The sequence below is a fragment of the Schistocerca piceifrons genome, chromosome 2, assembly GCF_021461385.2.
Source record: "Schistocerca piceifrons isolate TAMUIC-IGC-003096 chromosome 2, iqSchPice1.1, whole genome shotgun sequence".
NCBI lineage: Eukaryota > Metazoa > Arthropoda > Insecta > Orthoptera > Acrididae > Schistocerca > Schistocerca piceifrons.
This window is the reverse complement of record NC_060139.1, coordinates 698,132,022-698,147,588: the sequence shown is the minus strand read 5'-3', so window position 1 is coordinate 698,147,588 and position 15,567 is coordinate 698,132,022. Positions and strand designations below refer to the sequence as shown.

Sequence of the window (15,567 nt, the reverse complement as noted above, 5' to 3'; positions counted from 1 at the left end):
AAGGAACAGGCCTAGAACTAAGTCTGACAGTTTTGTGGTGAATGTCAAAAATAAGTTTGACCTGTTGCTTCAGTTAGAAACCGATGAGCCTCAAGCAGAGGTAGGTGTAGACAGGACACAACAAACTTTCAATAGGAAATTGAAAAAGAATGTAGGAAAGCCATCGAAAAGGAAGAAAGTTTTGTTGTTAGGCAGTTCTCATGCCAGAGTTGTAGGCCAACTTCTGCAGGAGGAATTAGGACCAGAATACCAGGTCACAAATTTTTTCAAACCAAGTGCTAGTCTGGATCAGGTGGCAGAGGATTTAGGTTCACTCTGTAAAGGATTTACCAGGGAAGACACCATGGTTATTGTGGGAGGGCCAGGGAACAGCATCGATAGAGATCCTGGGTACAGTATAGAGTGTGACCTAGTAAAGATTGCGTCAGCATCGAGACACACCAATGTTGAATTTGTATCTGTCCTGAGACGCCATGACCGGCCTCATTTGAACTCTTCTGTTGGGAAAGTTAATTTTGAGTTGGAACGGCTGCTTGGGTCGGGTGCGGGGGCTCATATTGGTGTGGTTCCTGTTGATTCTCTCAGTAGGTGGGACTATACCAGGCACGGCCTACATCTCAACAGGAAAGGGAAGGGGAAACTGGCTGGGGTAATAGCAGGGAATTTAAGGGGGGGAGGCACTGCCATGAATGGTAAAATACCAGTGGTTACAGGTGTTGGAGCAGCACCTTTTTTAGGATAGGTAAGACAGAAAGATATCAAGTTCTACGAGAGGTCAGGATTGAAACAAATCTTCAGTTTAGGAAAGAAATTAAACAGCACAATTCTAGCACATTGGATCACCAATCACAGCTGTCAATTATAAATTTTCACCGATCACCGGAAATTTTATCTCCACCAAGTTGTATCTCAGTCCTAGGTAATTGCATTGATGAATTAAAGTCACCCAACCCAGTTGACATAATCAGCCTCTCTGAACACCATGTGACCACTGGTATAGCAACTAGGCCTAAGAACAATGAGAAACTCAGACAGGAGAGTACTGCAAATGTTAGAATAAGGAAAGGTTCTCATAAAAGTATAATTAAAAATAATGTAAGCATATTTCATCAAAATGTTGGGAGTTTAAAGAATAAAATAGATGAGCTTCTGGTTTGTTTAGAAGATTTAGAAGCTGAGGATGAAATAGATATACTATGCCTGTCTGAGCATCGCATTGTTACTGATATGGATAAGGTAAATGTAAGTGGATATAAGCTCTCTGCACATGTAATGAGAGAAAATATTGAGAAAGGAGGAATTGCCATATATGTCAAAAGTTATCATTGTGCAAAAAGTATAGAAACAAAAACGTTTTGTGTTGAGAAACATATAGAAGCATGTCCCTGTGAACTTAAATTAAATAAAGGCACATTTGTAATTGTAACTGTATATAGGTCCCCATCAGGAAATTTTCATCTATTTCTGAAAAATTTTGACTCCTTGTTCTGCTATCTGTCAGACAGGGGGAAGCAAATTATTATTTGTGGGGCCTTCAATGTAGATTCTCTGAAAGAGGGTAATAGGAAAAATGACCTTGAAGTATTACTCGGTTCTTTCAATTTGACACCCATTATTGATTTTCCTACTCGGGTGGTAAAGGATAGCAGCTCACTGATATATAACTTCTTTATAGACCAAGATAAGTTTAACCAGATAAATGCTCAGCCTGTTGAGAATGGTCTTTCTGATCACGGTGCACAGCTAGTTACAATATATGACATAGCTCCATTCAGCAATACTAAACAGTCCTCCAAAGTAGTACATTCAGTCAACGATTTAACAATTGCAAATTTCAGGGAAAGCCTACAGCAGTTAGACTGGGATGAGGTGTACCGTGAACCTGATGCCAATTTAAAATATAATTTATTTTATGACATTTTTGTAAATGCATTTGAAAACTGCTTCCCCAAGAAAATAGTTAAATATACTCGTAAGAAACCTTGTATCAAACCATGGCTTACTAAGGGTATAAAAATATCTTGTAACCGGAAAAGGGAAATGTATCTGACAGCAAGAAAGAGTAGTGACCCAGAAACTATCAAACATTATAAAAACTACTGTGTTATATTAAGAAAAGTTATTAAAAAATCCAGAAGTATGTGTATCATGTCTGAAATCAGCAACTCTGGTAATACAATTAAAACAATTTGGAATTTTATTAAAAGAGAAACAGGCCAACCAAGAGCACAGGAAGACAGTATTACCATCAAATTGAATGAAAACTTTACGAACAAAAAGTCAGAAGTTGAAAATATTTTTAATAATCATTTTCTAAATGTTGTGGATATAGTAGGATCCAGGTGTTCATTAAAAGATGCTAGGCTGTTAATGGAAGAGGCCATACCTATGCAATTTGATACAATTGAAATCTCAGCCACTTCTCCCTCTGAAATTAGGAAAATAGTAAACTTGCTTTAAAGCAAAAACTCACATGGAAGTGATGGCATTTCCAGCAAAATACTAAAAGCTTGTTCTCAACAGATAAGTAAGATTCTCAGCCACCTGTGTAATAGCTCTCCGGAACAGGGCATTTTCTCTGATAGACTGAAATATGCTATTGTTATACCTTTGCATAAAAAGGGGGATAGATCTGATGTCAACAATTACCGTCCAATCTCCCTTCTAACAGCTTTATCCAAAATTTTTGAGAACATAATGTATTCAAGAGTAGCTTCACATATCTGTAACAACGAAGTACTAACAAAATGTCAGTTTAGTTTCCAGAAAGGTTTTTCAACAGAAAATGCCGTATATGCTTTCACCAATCAAATTTTGAATGATCTGAATAACCGAACACCACCCATTGGGATTTTTTGTGATCTCTCAAAGGCTTTTGATTGTGTAAATCATGAAATTCTGCTAGACAAGCTCAAGTATTGTGGCATGAGTGGGACAGTGCACAAATGGTTTAATTCGTACCTAACTGGAAGAGTGCAGAAAGTTGAAATAAGTAGTTCTCGTAATATGCAAAGATCAGCACATTCCTCAAACTGGGGAACTATCAAGAATGGGGTTCCACAAGGGTCAGTCTTGGGTCCTTTGTTGTTCTTAATATATATTAATGACTTGCCATTCTATATTCATGAAGAGGCAAAGTTAGTTCTCTTCGCTGATGATACAAGTGTAGTAATCACACCTGACAAACAAGAATTGACTGATGGAATTGTCAATACTGTCTTTCAGAAAATTACTAAGTGGTTCCTTGTAAATGGACTCTCACTGAATTTTGATAAGACGCAGTACATACAGTTCTGTACAGTGAATGGTATGACGCCATCAATAAATATAGACCTTAATCGGAAGCATATAGCTAAGGTAGAATATTCCAAATTTTTAGGTGTGTCCATTGATGAGAGATTAAATTGGAAGAAACACATTGATGATCTGCTGAAACGTTTGAGTTCAGCTACTTATGCAATAAGGGTCATTGCAAATTTTGGTGATAAACATATTAGTAAATTAGCTTACTACGCCTATTTTCACTCGTTGCTTTCATATGGCATCATATTTTGGGGTAATTCATCACTGAGGAATAAAGTACTTATTGCACAAAAGTGTGTAATCAGAATAATAGCTGGAGTCCACCCAAGATCATCCTGCAGACATTTATTTAAGGATCTAGGGATATTCACAGTAGCTTCTCAGTATATATACTCTCTTATGAAATTTGTTATTAACAACCAAACCCAATTCAAAAGTAATAGCAGTGTGCGTAACTACAATACTAGGAGAAGGGATGATCTTCACTATTCAAGATTAAATCTAACTTTGGCACAGAAAGGGGTGAATTATACTGGCACTAAAGTCTTTGGTCACTTACCAAATAGTATCAAAGGTCTGACAGATAACCAACAAGTATTTAAGAAGAAATTAAAAGAATTTCTGAATGACAATTCCTTCTACTCCATAGAGGAATTTTTAGATATAAATTTAAAAAAAACAAAAAAAAAACAAAAAATATTAAAAAAATAAAAATAAATAAAAATAAAAAACACAAAAAATGAAAAAGTTGTTATATTAATTTAAGTATGTTGTTAAATTAACTTAACTATATCATGTATTGGAAAATTTGACTTGTTCCACATCATTACGAAATATCGTATTCATGATCCATGGAACTAGTATTAATCTAATCTAATCTAATCTAATCTAATCTACTCGTATGTCAGTAGTTTTATTATGATGTGGGATGGTGAGTAATTATGCTAGTAGTACATAAATTTATTATTTCAATGAATGTAGAAACTTACTTAAAAACGTTAAAAACTGCAATTCTTTTTCTTTCTAATCAATTAATTATTGCATGATCTTAACACAGTTCTATAAATAACGTTTTTGATCTTACCATCCGCAGCATGAATGTAAAGATTTTGTGTGTTTGTTATACATGAGTATGCCATGTAATTTCATCCATGAGGAAAACATGGTTTTTCAAAATGTGCACCAGCAAATGAGTGTTTTCTCTAGGGCTTTATGGTAATTCAAAAATTTTCGACCAGATTATCAAAACTAAATGAAATATGAAACTGAAAATTACAGATTAACTATTATCTACCACAAAATGGATGCCTGTTTGAAGGAATAAAGTCAGGCACTAAATACTAAATATAAAATGTAGATCATTTAAAATTATTAAATAATATGAAACTGATGAAGAAACAACAAAATAATTTGTAGTTTGGTGTAGCAAAGATTTTATAATAGTTGTATATGCAATAATGTCAGCTGTCTTCACATATCTGACTGTATGGGTGGGTATTGTTCCTTACATGTGTGCACCTGTTCGTTGTGAATGGTTTTGTAGCCTGAAACTCACCACATATAACTCAACACATGTTGGAGTATTAGTGTGTTTTGCGCAATGACACGGGGCACAATTGTTGTGACTGTTGCAATCCTCTTCCATAGTGCTTTGCACTCCCACCCCATATCAGTAATTCTGTACTATTTTTTGGTGTCGCTGCGACGAAGATGACTATGGTACATTCCTATCATGTCCTCTACTAACTCCTATGGTAGCCAAGTCTTCCATCTCCGATCCACTAAATTCCACTTGAGGCAGATTTCTCTCTTAATTAGAGCTGTATTTCATGTCCATGGATTCTCTCTCCCGACACTATTCCGAATTGAAGTATTTTACTCTTTTTATGTTTGGATGTAGATCTTGTGTCATTAAAATCATCCTTCCTTAATTATGGATGCTACCTGTTCCCAGGGATTAAACAACCACTGATCAACATCGATGCTCTGCACCAGACTGCAGCTAGGACAGCCAGATAGCTTGTCTTGTTTTCCTCCACAGAATCTAATTTCAAGCCTGCATTCTTGATCAACATTACCGAACATATGATATCGCAGCCTGTGAATCTGACAGTCTTTAGAAACTCAGTACTTGCTGATTGGTATGCAGCTTTCTTTCCACAAGTCAGTCTCTAAACCTTTTTATGGCAAACATTATGGCCAGGATCTCTAATTTCATTGTGATATACCATATCTTCATATGTAGTTTTCGGGTGCATGTTGCCATTACTCACAAATTGCCTTCCACATCAACCTGTTGTTAGCATACCCTAACGCCTATAATCCTTGCATCGTAATAGATATATGAGGTTTTCGTGTACTCTGCATGTCCCAAACACACACATTCCTGAAGCGATTCCTTGGCCTTATTAAAAGTCTTCTCGTGCCCCTCACTCCATGTCATCTTCCTGGCTTATTTGAGTAGCTCATACAATGAAGCAAATAATTGTACAAAATTCAGCACATATCCTCAATAGAAGAAACATAATCCTAATTAACTGACGAAGTTCTCGAAGTGTTGGCGGTCTTTTCATGTTCACTATTTCGGTAATCTTTTCATTTGCTAGCCCAATTCCTTTTTGCAAACTTTCAGATCCGAGGAATTTGACAAGGTTTACACGTAGCCTCGCCTTATCTGGTCTCAATGTGACTCGGTGTGCTCCAAGGAACTTCCAAAATCCTATCCACATGTTGAATATGATCGTCAAAAGTAAGCAACGCAATTGTAATGTCACCACACGCCGTACATAACATATTTAGTTCTGGCGTCAAGACTTCGTTTGTTGCCCAAACAACGCCGAATTTGAGTCTTTTATGCCAAATGGAACTCTGTTGTAAACATGTCACTTCCCTTCGAACAAAAACAAAAATGCAGTGTACTTTCGATATGATCCATGCAACTGCACTTAGGTAAACCCCTACACAGGGTGATTTTTTCCACCGTATACAAACTCAGGGATTGATCGATGGGAGGATACGGGACAAAAAAAGATCTGACGAATGGTTTCCATGCTAGAGACCATTTATTCAATCATAATTTGTTACAGAGACGCTCTGTAGCATGCAGCAACAGTTACGGTATGCATAGTTTCCTCATAGAGGGTGGTACTGTTCCTCATACATCTCACTTGGGCAGCTGGTGAGTTCAAAGTTAAGGAAATGAAAGGTGGCCACAATTTACAATCAATTAGGCACGAAAAGTAATGTGGCAAAGTAAGTAAGTAGCGAGCTGCTCAGAATGTGGTTCATACTACCACAGTTGAGACTCATTTCTCCAAAATGAGTTATCAGGCTCCAACCAGCAGCAGACGCTGGCCGGGACGACTCAGTGCTGTTGATGACAATATGAACACAGGAGAAACTTCCCACTCTTGGCGTACAAGATACACATTTACAGACAGGAGGTTCGTACTGAGCTGTAGCAACGTCGCCTCAATTGGTCGCCCCGTTCGCGCCAAGCATGGAGGCGGGGGTGGCTTAAGCGATTCGTTACACCAAAACTTTTGAGCGAAAGCTACCGACTTTCCCACACTGATTGGGCGGCGCCACGACGTCCCGCCCTTTGTTCCACGGCAAAGGCGCAAATGTCATGCTCAGTTATGCTCTGTGGACGGCAGTGGTGGCACGGTGTCCACTGCCCTGATCAAGGACAGGTGCCGACTTTGCCAGCAAAAGAACAGAGCAAGCTGCGGTCCACTTTGAGCGAGAATTGCCGAACTCCCCAGGGATGCTCAGCCCTCCTAATGAATTTCACAGACTGCTTTCTGCTGACAAACAGGGAAAAATGAAACAATATTGCATAGCAATAGATGGCAGTCATGTCACATCATGCTGCCTTCATAGTACTGTAATTTTAATGACTAGCAGTGTGTAAAGATTCATTTATGAGTGTAATCGAATACTTATTTATTCTGTAGGCCCGGGTGACGTCGGTCCCACAAAGAAACAAACCAGTGGCTCAACTGCCGGTGACAAAAAGAAGAGCACTGACGTGAAAGCTGTCGATGGAAGAGGCGACGCGGAGATCTGTCTTGATCAGAAGGCCATCTGGAGCGACGACGAGGTGGTCGAAGTGGACGACATGGAGGACCCCCGAGAAGAGCCGCGCTACCACTTCTCTTACCGGCAGGACGTGGGGGCGGAAGACGTCTACCTGCAGGTTATTGTTTCCTCCCGCTAGCACTCGGCTGCGGGCGTCGACTTTTGACAGCACGGTCCCCCTATGCTCTGCAACGGTGTTTTGGAAGCTTTGTTCCGAGAACGGATGCTTTGAAACTAACAGATCTGCCAAAGTCAGCACTCGGCCTTATCCAGTTCGGCTTCATTGGTTCCATCTCAAAACACCTTTTTCCATTACGGTGTTAAAGAGAGCTACGTGACCGTGGAATACAATTTTAGAAGTTCGTACTGTTTTTGTGTGTCCAGGCGGGTGCAGTCGTCTTCGTAGCACGATAATTTGACAGTGTACTTTACCATCTTCTGGTGATACCTGTAGAATGACCGTCTTTGCTGCATCCTGTCTCCTTTATACTGTGATTTCCCCACACTTCCCCCACTACCTAATCGCACTACGGATCGGTTGGAGTGGTGGGGGGATGGCGTTGCCGAAGGTTGGACGAGAACCCCTGTCCCTCAGCGCATCTGTAGCTCCCGTCGGGCTCGAAAGTAGGTCTTAGCCGGCGCTGTGATTTTAGTTAGCTGACCTCTGGGTCCCAAGCTTTGCTGAGAGTGAACCCAGTGTCTTTGTTGATCACCCTCTCGGCCACTCGAATTTCAATAGCCTTCTTCAGAGCAAATTCTCAAAACCAAGTCTGTCTTGACACTTCCGTTTCTTCACACTTCATTCAATCACCTGTAACCACGCAATTTTCTGCAACCGAACATTTTGTTCATTGGTTAAATTCAGCGTGTCTTCTGTGTTCCTTGCATCTTTATTTGACGATCCCTGCAGTCCGTCCGATGTATACCTTATCGCATTTGCATCGAACGCAGCAAATACCCGATTTACGGAGCCCCAAGTCGTCTTTCGCCGTACTTAATAACGAACGCGCCTTCGGCGATGGACAGAGACAGTATTTAATGTTTCCAGCGTACGGCAGATACGCTTTTGTTTTATCCTCCTCGTCGTGTTCTGTTTGCTGCGCCTGTACCTTCTGCCAGAGGTCACGTCAGATTTGTCTCCCGCCGTATCCGTTCTTCTTGAATATGTACTCAAGGTGGTTGAGCGCTCTTAGTAGGCTCTCTTTTTCCGATTTTGCACGAGCCCTGTTACCGCTGTACGTAGCACACCCTCGTGCTGCTAAGGATGATAGCAGCTGGCCGCATGGAGACACACATCAGTGTGGGTGGCTTTCCTCTACACGCCGTATTCCACAGTCCCGTCCGTTCTGCGCTTGACTAAGGTGTCCAAAAAGGGGAGTTCCCCATTCTCTTCCAACTCCATGGTGAATTTGATACTGGAGTGCCGAGAGTTCAGATGTTGAAAGAAATCCTGATTTTTTTCACTCCCATGTGGTCACACCATAAATGTGTCATCAATATATCTGAAAAGCACGTAGGCTTCAGTGCAGCTGTTTCCAAAGCTTTCTCTTTGCAGTCCTCCCTAAACAAGTTTATCGTAACCGTTGATAGACGGCACCTCATGGTGACCCCATCCGTTTGTTCACAACAGTCGTCACTGAAGAGAAAGAATGTTGAATTCTAAGAGATTGGTCATTGTTGGATTGAATTTCTCCGTAATCGACTTCAGGGAATGATCAAAGCTCACCAAATAATCCTGCTATAAAAATTGGAATAAAGGAACAAGTAAATACTTTCCTGACAAAAAAAAGTGAAGCACGCAAAAGACGTGGTCAGATGTCCATGCAGCTTCGTACACCTGCAGACCTCAGGGGGTAACTAAATGATATTTATTGTTGTTACCAGGTATAGTAGGGTATATACGAAGTGTTAACAGCATCAAATGTTCAGTGAATACTGTGAAAGACATTGAGATGCCAAGTAATCGTGGGGGCCACAGCATTGTCAGTACCTAACAGAATTTGAAAGGGGCCTCATTGGGGTCTCCATTTGGTCAGCTCCTCGAATAGTACAGTATACAGAACGTGGGGCATTTGGGTGTGACAGTGGTCCAGTGTTGGAATGTATGGGACCGTGAGGACAGGCATACTTGCCGTCAAGGTTGCAGTCGACCGTGTCTGAAGGCCACGCGGGAGCATCGCCGTGCTATGCATGCTCCAACATTCTGTGCCATCCTGCACCAATGATTCGTGGTGCGATAAGAAACGATATCTCTGTCGTAATAGGCTTCCAAACCTTCGAGGGGCTTATCACTCCCTCTTACAATAGCAATAGTCAACGAACTATTACCAGTTACAACCTCTGCTGTTGTACAAGAAAAATTAATCTTAGCCCCAACAAAAGTAATTGGGCCAGTTAACAGTTCTTCTTGGGCAACATTATTAGGCGTCATTGAAAAGGTGTCACAGTCTTGTACACAGGCATTCTTGATCTTCTTGTATATCTCCTCCTCCTGTACAGCATGGCTGTGTGCTTCGTGCGGCTGCCTCGAGTGGAATGAGCGTGCTGCTGCCTGCATAGCGAATGTACGTGACTGATAAGACTGGGCACGGCAGGAAATGAAGCCCTGATAAACCGCAATGGCGGCGCCGGAAGTGCCTTTTTTGAGTGGATCGCGCTTAGTTAAAACTAGAGCGCGATCCACCGAGCCCTAGCGGCGGCCGAGCGAAACTCGTTCAAGGTCACCCGCCAATATGGTGAAGCACACAGCCAGACTAGGGAATTACCATCCCGTACGTAGTCGGCTGTTAACACAACACAACAGCTACGTGGCTGCCTTTGGATTGGTGCCGTGACCTGAATGCATGGACTGCTGATGAATGGCATTGCGTTGTGTTTAATCATGAATCATGGTTTTGCACTACCCCAGATGACCATCTTCAGCGAGTGTGGCGACGACTTGGGGAGAGGTCCCATTCTTCCAACAAGGAGTGAGGCTGTGCAGTGGTTAGCACACTGCACTCGCATTCGATAGGACAACGGATCAAATCGAAGTTGCACCATGTAAATGCTGAGATGGTTCCTTCGATAGGGCACGGTCGAATTCCCTCCCTACGCTTGTTCAGGAATCGCATATGAATGTTGGTTGTTTGTGCGAAGATCGTTTTAGCCCTTTTGTTAGAAAGAGAAACGCCTGCCACCAAATATCACAGTTCGACACCGGTGTGTTCCATCGACCTCGATGTCGACGGGACGTTATACCTTAGTCCCCCTTACTTTCTTCCATTATTCTACTGTTTTGGAAAGACACAGCGCCCTTACTCCTGGCTTCATGGTGTGGAGACCCATTGTGTATGATACCGTTGCGGTTGGTAGTGAGTGAGGGAACTCTGACAGCGCCGCGATGGTAGTCACAGACAGCCTGCATCCTCATGCATTACCTCTCATGTGACAGTATCGGTGTGACATTTTCCAACATGAAAATGCTAGTCCACAAATGATACGTTTCTCTGTGAACTGTCTACGTGATTTTGAGGTGTTCCTGTGATCACTAAGTTCCTCAGAACTGTTGCCAATATAACACTTATGAAACCAGCTTGGACTTCAACTTCGTCCCAGTGCCTATATCCAGAACATCATGGACCAGCTTCAACCGCTGTCGGCCAGCTAGCCTCAAGAGAGGACCCCACGACTTTATGACACCCTTCCCAACCGAATCAGTGAATGGATCCAGGTCACATGGGGTGCAACGTCATACTGATGATAGTGGGTTTACAATGCCAATTTCCTTGTAAATCTGTCTCGATTTTGCAACGACTGAAATAACATCACATACCCTCTCAACCAGTGAAGCTTCATTTCATTTTCTCCTCCCTTTCTGAAGACATCACATTTAAAAAAAAATTAAGTAATGAACATTCGGGACCTGGTAGATCAGTATCACGAAGAAGAATGGTCAGATTATAGAGGTCATGTGGGTCAGATTTCACACCGATGTTAAATACTATGAAACAACAGATCAATTAGCAAAATATGCATTTAGAAGCAACAGAGATGCTGATGTAAAATTGCTATACGCAACTATACCTCTTGAGAATCGAACAACAACCGATTCGTTCGTGAAAAAATGGTTCAAATGGATCTGAGCACTATGGGACTTAACTTCTAAGGTCATCAGTCCCCTAGAACTTAGAACTACTTAAACCTAACTAACCTAAGGACATCACACACATCCATGCCCGAGGCAGGATTCGAACCTGGGACCGTAGCGGTCACGCGGTTCCAGACTGTAGCGCCTAGAACCGCACGGCCACCGGGCCGGCTCGTTCGTGGCAAGAAAAATAAGTTTACAACCATTTATACCAGGCCAGGCGTGATCCAGAAAGTCGCGAAATTAAAGGAAAATTATAGCGCTCACTGTGAGAATGAAATGTCTCCATTGCGGATCCTTTCCGCCCAGTTGCATGAAGTCGGCGTATTGGACACACCATACTGCCAATGTGCTGTATTGACAATTTTTGGTGTAAATCACACCTTGTCTCAGCTCAGGCACTATGGGAAAAGTAGATCAAAATTTTTAAAGGAGTTTTAGAGCTTTATTCACTGCTGGCTGCTTTGCTATATCCCAGTTCTTCGAACTACAATCAGACTGTGTATAACGCCTTGGCCAGGTTTGTACAAGAACACAGAAAAGTCTAAAATGGAAGGACTTCATTAAATATTTTTAATAGTAAAAGGGATTAGCTGTCAATTTATACCTGGAAGTATAATTGTATTCCTGTTATAATTTCAGGCTAACGTCAAATTTTAGTATTATGCCGTAAATTGGGTCTATGAAGGTGCCGCAATGTTGTTTTTCTCTATTTGTAAAAGGTTTTGTCTTTTATATCGAAGATATTTGAAAACCATCCTTGCAAGTACTAAAAGATGCGTATTTTGCCATACAGTTCTCTTCCTTGATTTAAAGTATCGTGAGTGGTCTGCAATGAAACACATTTACAATTTTGATTTGCTTTCTGGATCTGAAAGCAGTTCATTACAAATGATATTGAAGTATCATTTTTGTTTACACAATTTTTGTCTGATTTCTGATTACATCTGGAAGTGCCATCTACTTGCTGATTTCCGCGATATTGCTGCGTTTAACATTGATATTTTTGGTCTAACTTCACATTAGCTTGCAGCACTAGACATTTCTTTACGTGAAACAGGACAAACAGTGCACCACTAGTGTTGCTAAACATGTGTCTGTATTATGAAGCATTGTTAATTCATATGCTAGTTTTGGATTTCACTTTATTTGGTAGAAAAGCAATGTTGTTTTGGTCTGTGGTTTGTCAAGTGTGTTTTGTGTTGTTTCATTTGCGTTAATATATATATATATTCAAATATGTAAGTTGGACAAAGGAATAGTGTGTGAGTTGGTTATGTAACTGGATAGTAGGTAAGGGAGGAGGAAAACATAAGTACAAGATAGTGAACACTGAATGCAAAGTAGGGGAATGGAGGAAGGGAGAGTTAGGTGGTAAATAGATGGAAAAGGGTAGAAGAGAGAGAGGTGGGAGGGAGAAAGGGAGGAAGATCCTTTCTTTATACTTGTGTTTTTGTATGATGGGTTGATTGTTTACACACACATCAAAAAAAGTCTTGAGTCACCTTGGTTCCCAGTTCCGGAACCTGTACAGAAAATTGGAATAGAGATCAACATGAACATAATTTCCGCCCTTTTTATTGCTCATGAAAACCACACATTGCATGTCGTGCCACCATACAGCGAGACCTTCAGAGATAGTGGTCCAGATTGCTTTACACACTGGTACCTCTAATACCCAGTAGCAAGTCCTTTTACATTAATGCCTGCCTGTATTCATCGTGGCATACTATCCACAAGTTCATCAAGGCACTGTTGGTGCAGACTGTTCGACTCCTCAACAGCGATTCGGCGTAGGTCCCTCAGAATGGTTGGTGGGTCACGTCGTCCATAAACAGTCCTTTTCAATCTATACCAGGCATATTCGATAGGGTTCATGTCTGGAGAACATGCTGACACTCTAGTCGAGCGATGTCGTTACCCTGAAGGAAGTCATTCACAAGATGTGTACGATGGGGACGCGAATTGTCGTCCATGAAGATGAATGCCTCGCCAATATGGTGGCGATATGGTTGCACTATCGGTCGGAGGATGGCATTCACGTATCGTACAGCCGTTACGGCGCCTTCTATTACCACCAGCGGCGTACCTCGGCCCCAGGGAACCTCCACCTTGCTACACTCGCTGGACAGTGTGTATAAGGTGCTGAGCCTGACAAGGTTGCTTTCAAAAACTGCTCTGACGATTGTCTGATTGAAGGCACATGCGATACTCATCGGCGAAGAGAACCTGATGTCAATCCTGAGTGGTCCATTCGGCATGTTGCTTCGCCCATCTTTACCCACTACATGGTGTCGTGGTTGCAAAAATGGATCTCGCCATGGACATCGGAAGTCAGGTTGCGCATAATGCAGCCTATTGCGCACAGTTTGAGTCGTAACATGCCGTCCTGTGGCTGCATGAAAAGCATTATTCAACATGGTGGCGTTGCTGTCAGGGTTCCTCCTAGCCGTAATCCATAGGTAGTAGTCATCCACTGCAGTAGCAGCCCTTGGGCGGCCTGAGCGAGGCATTTCATTGTCAGTTCCTGTCTCTCTATATCTCCTTCAGGTCAGAACAATATCGCTTTGGTTCACTCCGTGACGACTGGACATTTCCCTTGCGGAGAGCTCTTCCTGGCACAAAGTAACAATGCGGACGTTATCGAACCGCTGTATTGACTGTCTAGGCATGGTTGAACTACAGACAACACGAGCCATGTACCTCCTTCCTGGTGGAATGACTGGAACTGATCGGCTGTCGGACCCCCTCCATCTAATAGGCGCTGCTCATATATGGTTGTTTACAAAAAAATGGTTCAAATGGCTGTGAGCACTATGGGGCTTAACATCTTAGGTCATCAGTCCCTTAGAACTTAGAACTACTTAAACCTAACTAACCTAAGGACATCACACACATCCATGCCCGAGGCAGGATTCGAACCTGCGACCGTAGCAGTCCCGCGGTTCCGGACTGCAGCACCTAGAACCGCACGGCCACCACGGCCGGCGGTTGTTTACATCTTTGGGTGGGTTTAGTGACATTTCTGAACAGTCAAAGGGACTGTGTCTATGATACAATATCCACAGTCAACGTCTATCTTCAGGAGTTCTGGGAACCAAGGTGATGCAAAACTTTTTTTGATGTGCGTATATTGTCTGGTTTCTGATACTTACGTGGCAATTAAGCAGCTGTTTATAGGATGTTAGTGATTTGTGTATGTGTCAGTTTTCTTGAAAAAATGAGGAGATGACTGTTTTACTGATTTTTGTAATGGATGTATGCATTTCTGTTGTGTTTGGCCTATGATATTCCTGTTGTAAAATAAATACTCATCTTTTAGTATTGCAAAAATGGATTTTAAATACCTTTAATAGTTGTGGAGCAAATACAGACGCTATGGCGACACAAATGAATAATTTTACATTGTGATGGCTAAAAAGTGTGTAGTTATACACAAATAATAAATAAATTAAAAAACTGTACTCTTTACTGAAGCAGTGCTGAGAAACAGCTGATGAAAGTGGCGGTCGTGTCGGCAGTTGGGCCCGCGCACCCCGGCGACGGCGAGTTGCGAGTGGCTGGTGTTGGAGGTGTGGCTGGAGGGCGAGCGCCGCTGTGACGTCGACGTGTCGCTGCAGCCGCGGCGGCTGGAGCTGCGCTCGCCTCGCTACCGCCTGTCGCTGGCCCTGCCGCAGCCCGTGCTCCCAGACAGCAGCGCCGCTACCTGGGATCCCGACAACTGCGTGCTCAAACTGCGCATGCGCATGTCACGCGAACTGGATTTCGTCAACTTCTAGGCTCGTACCATAAGTTTAATTTCATTATTGTATTACTCCATGCAACATATTTGATTCGATATTCCCTGGCGACTTCAAACACTTCCGAAATTAAGCAGAGTCTCGTTTGTTTCAAACTAGTTTTTGTTGACTGCGTTCAACAGCTTTGATAAACTGTAGAAATGACATGTAGCTCTTAAAACTGCTGTTCAATTCTTTATTGTGCGACTAGTTTCAGTCAGAGACAATTTCCTACACAGCTTTATGTTATCAGCAAGAGTTTCCTCTGTATCATTA

At 42.0% G+C, this 15,567-nt stretch overlaps 1 protein-coding gene across 1 annotated transcript in view; it reads left to right on the top strand.

Annotated features, from left to right (window-relative positions):
• Positions 1–15,291, top strand: part of LOC124777976 (dynein axonemal assembly factor 6) — a 61,727-nt gene extending 46,436 nt beyond the window's left edge. The window contains exons 2-3 of the mRNA XM_047253539.1: positions 7,260–7,501; positions 15,034–15,291. Of these exons, the coding sequence (XP_047109495.1) occupies positions 7,260–7,501; positions 15,034–15,291 (500 nt within the window). The remainder of the gene's footprint in view (positions 1–7,259; positions 7,502–15,033) is intronic.
• Positions 15,292–15,567: the final 276 nt, after the last annotated feature.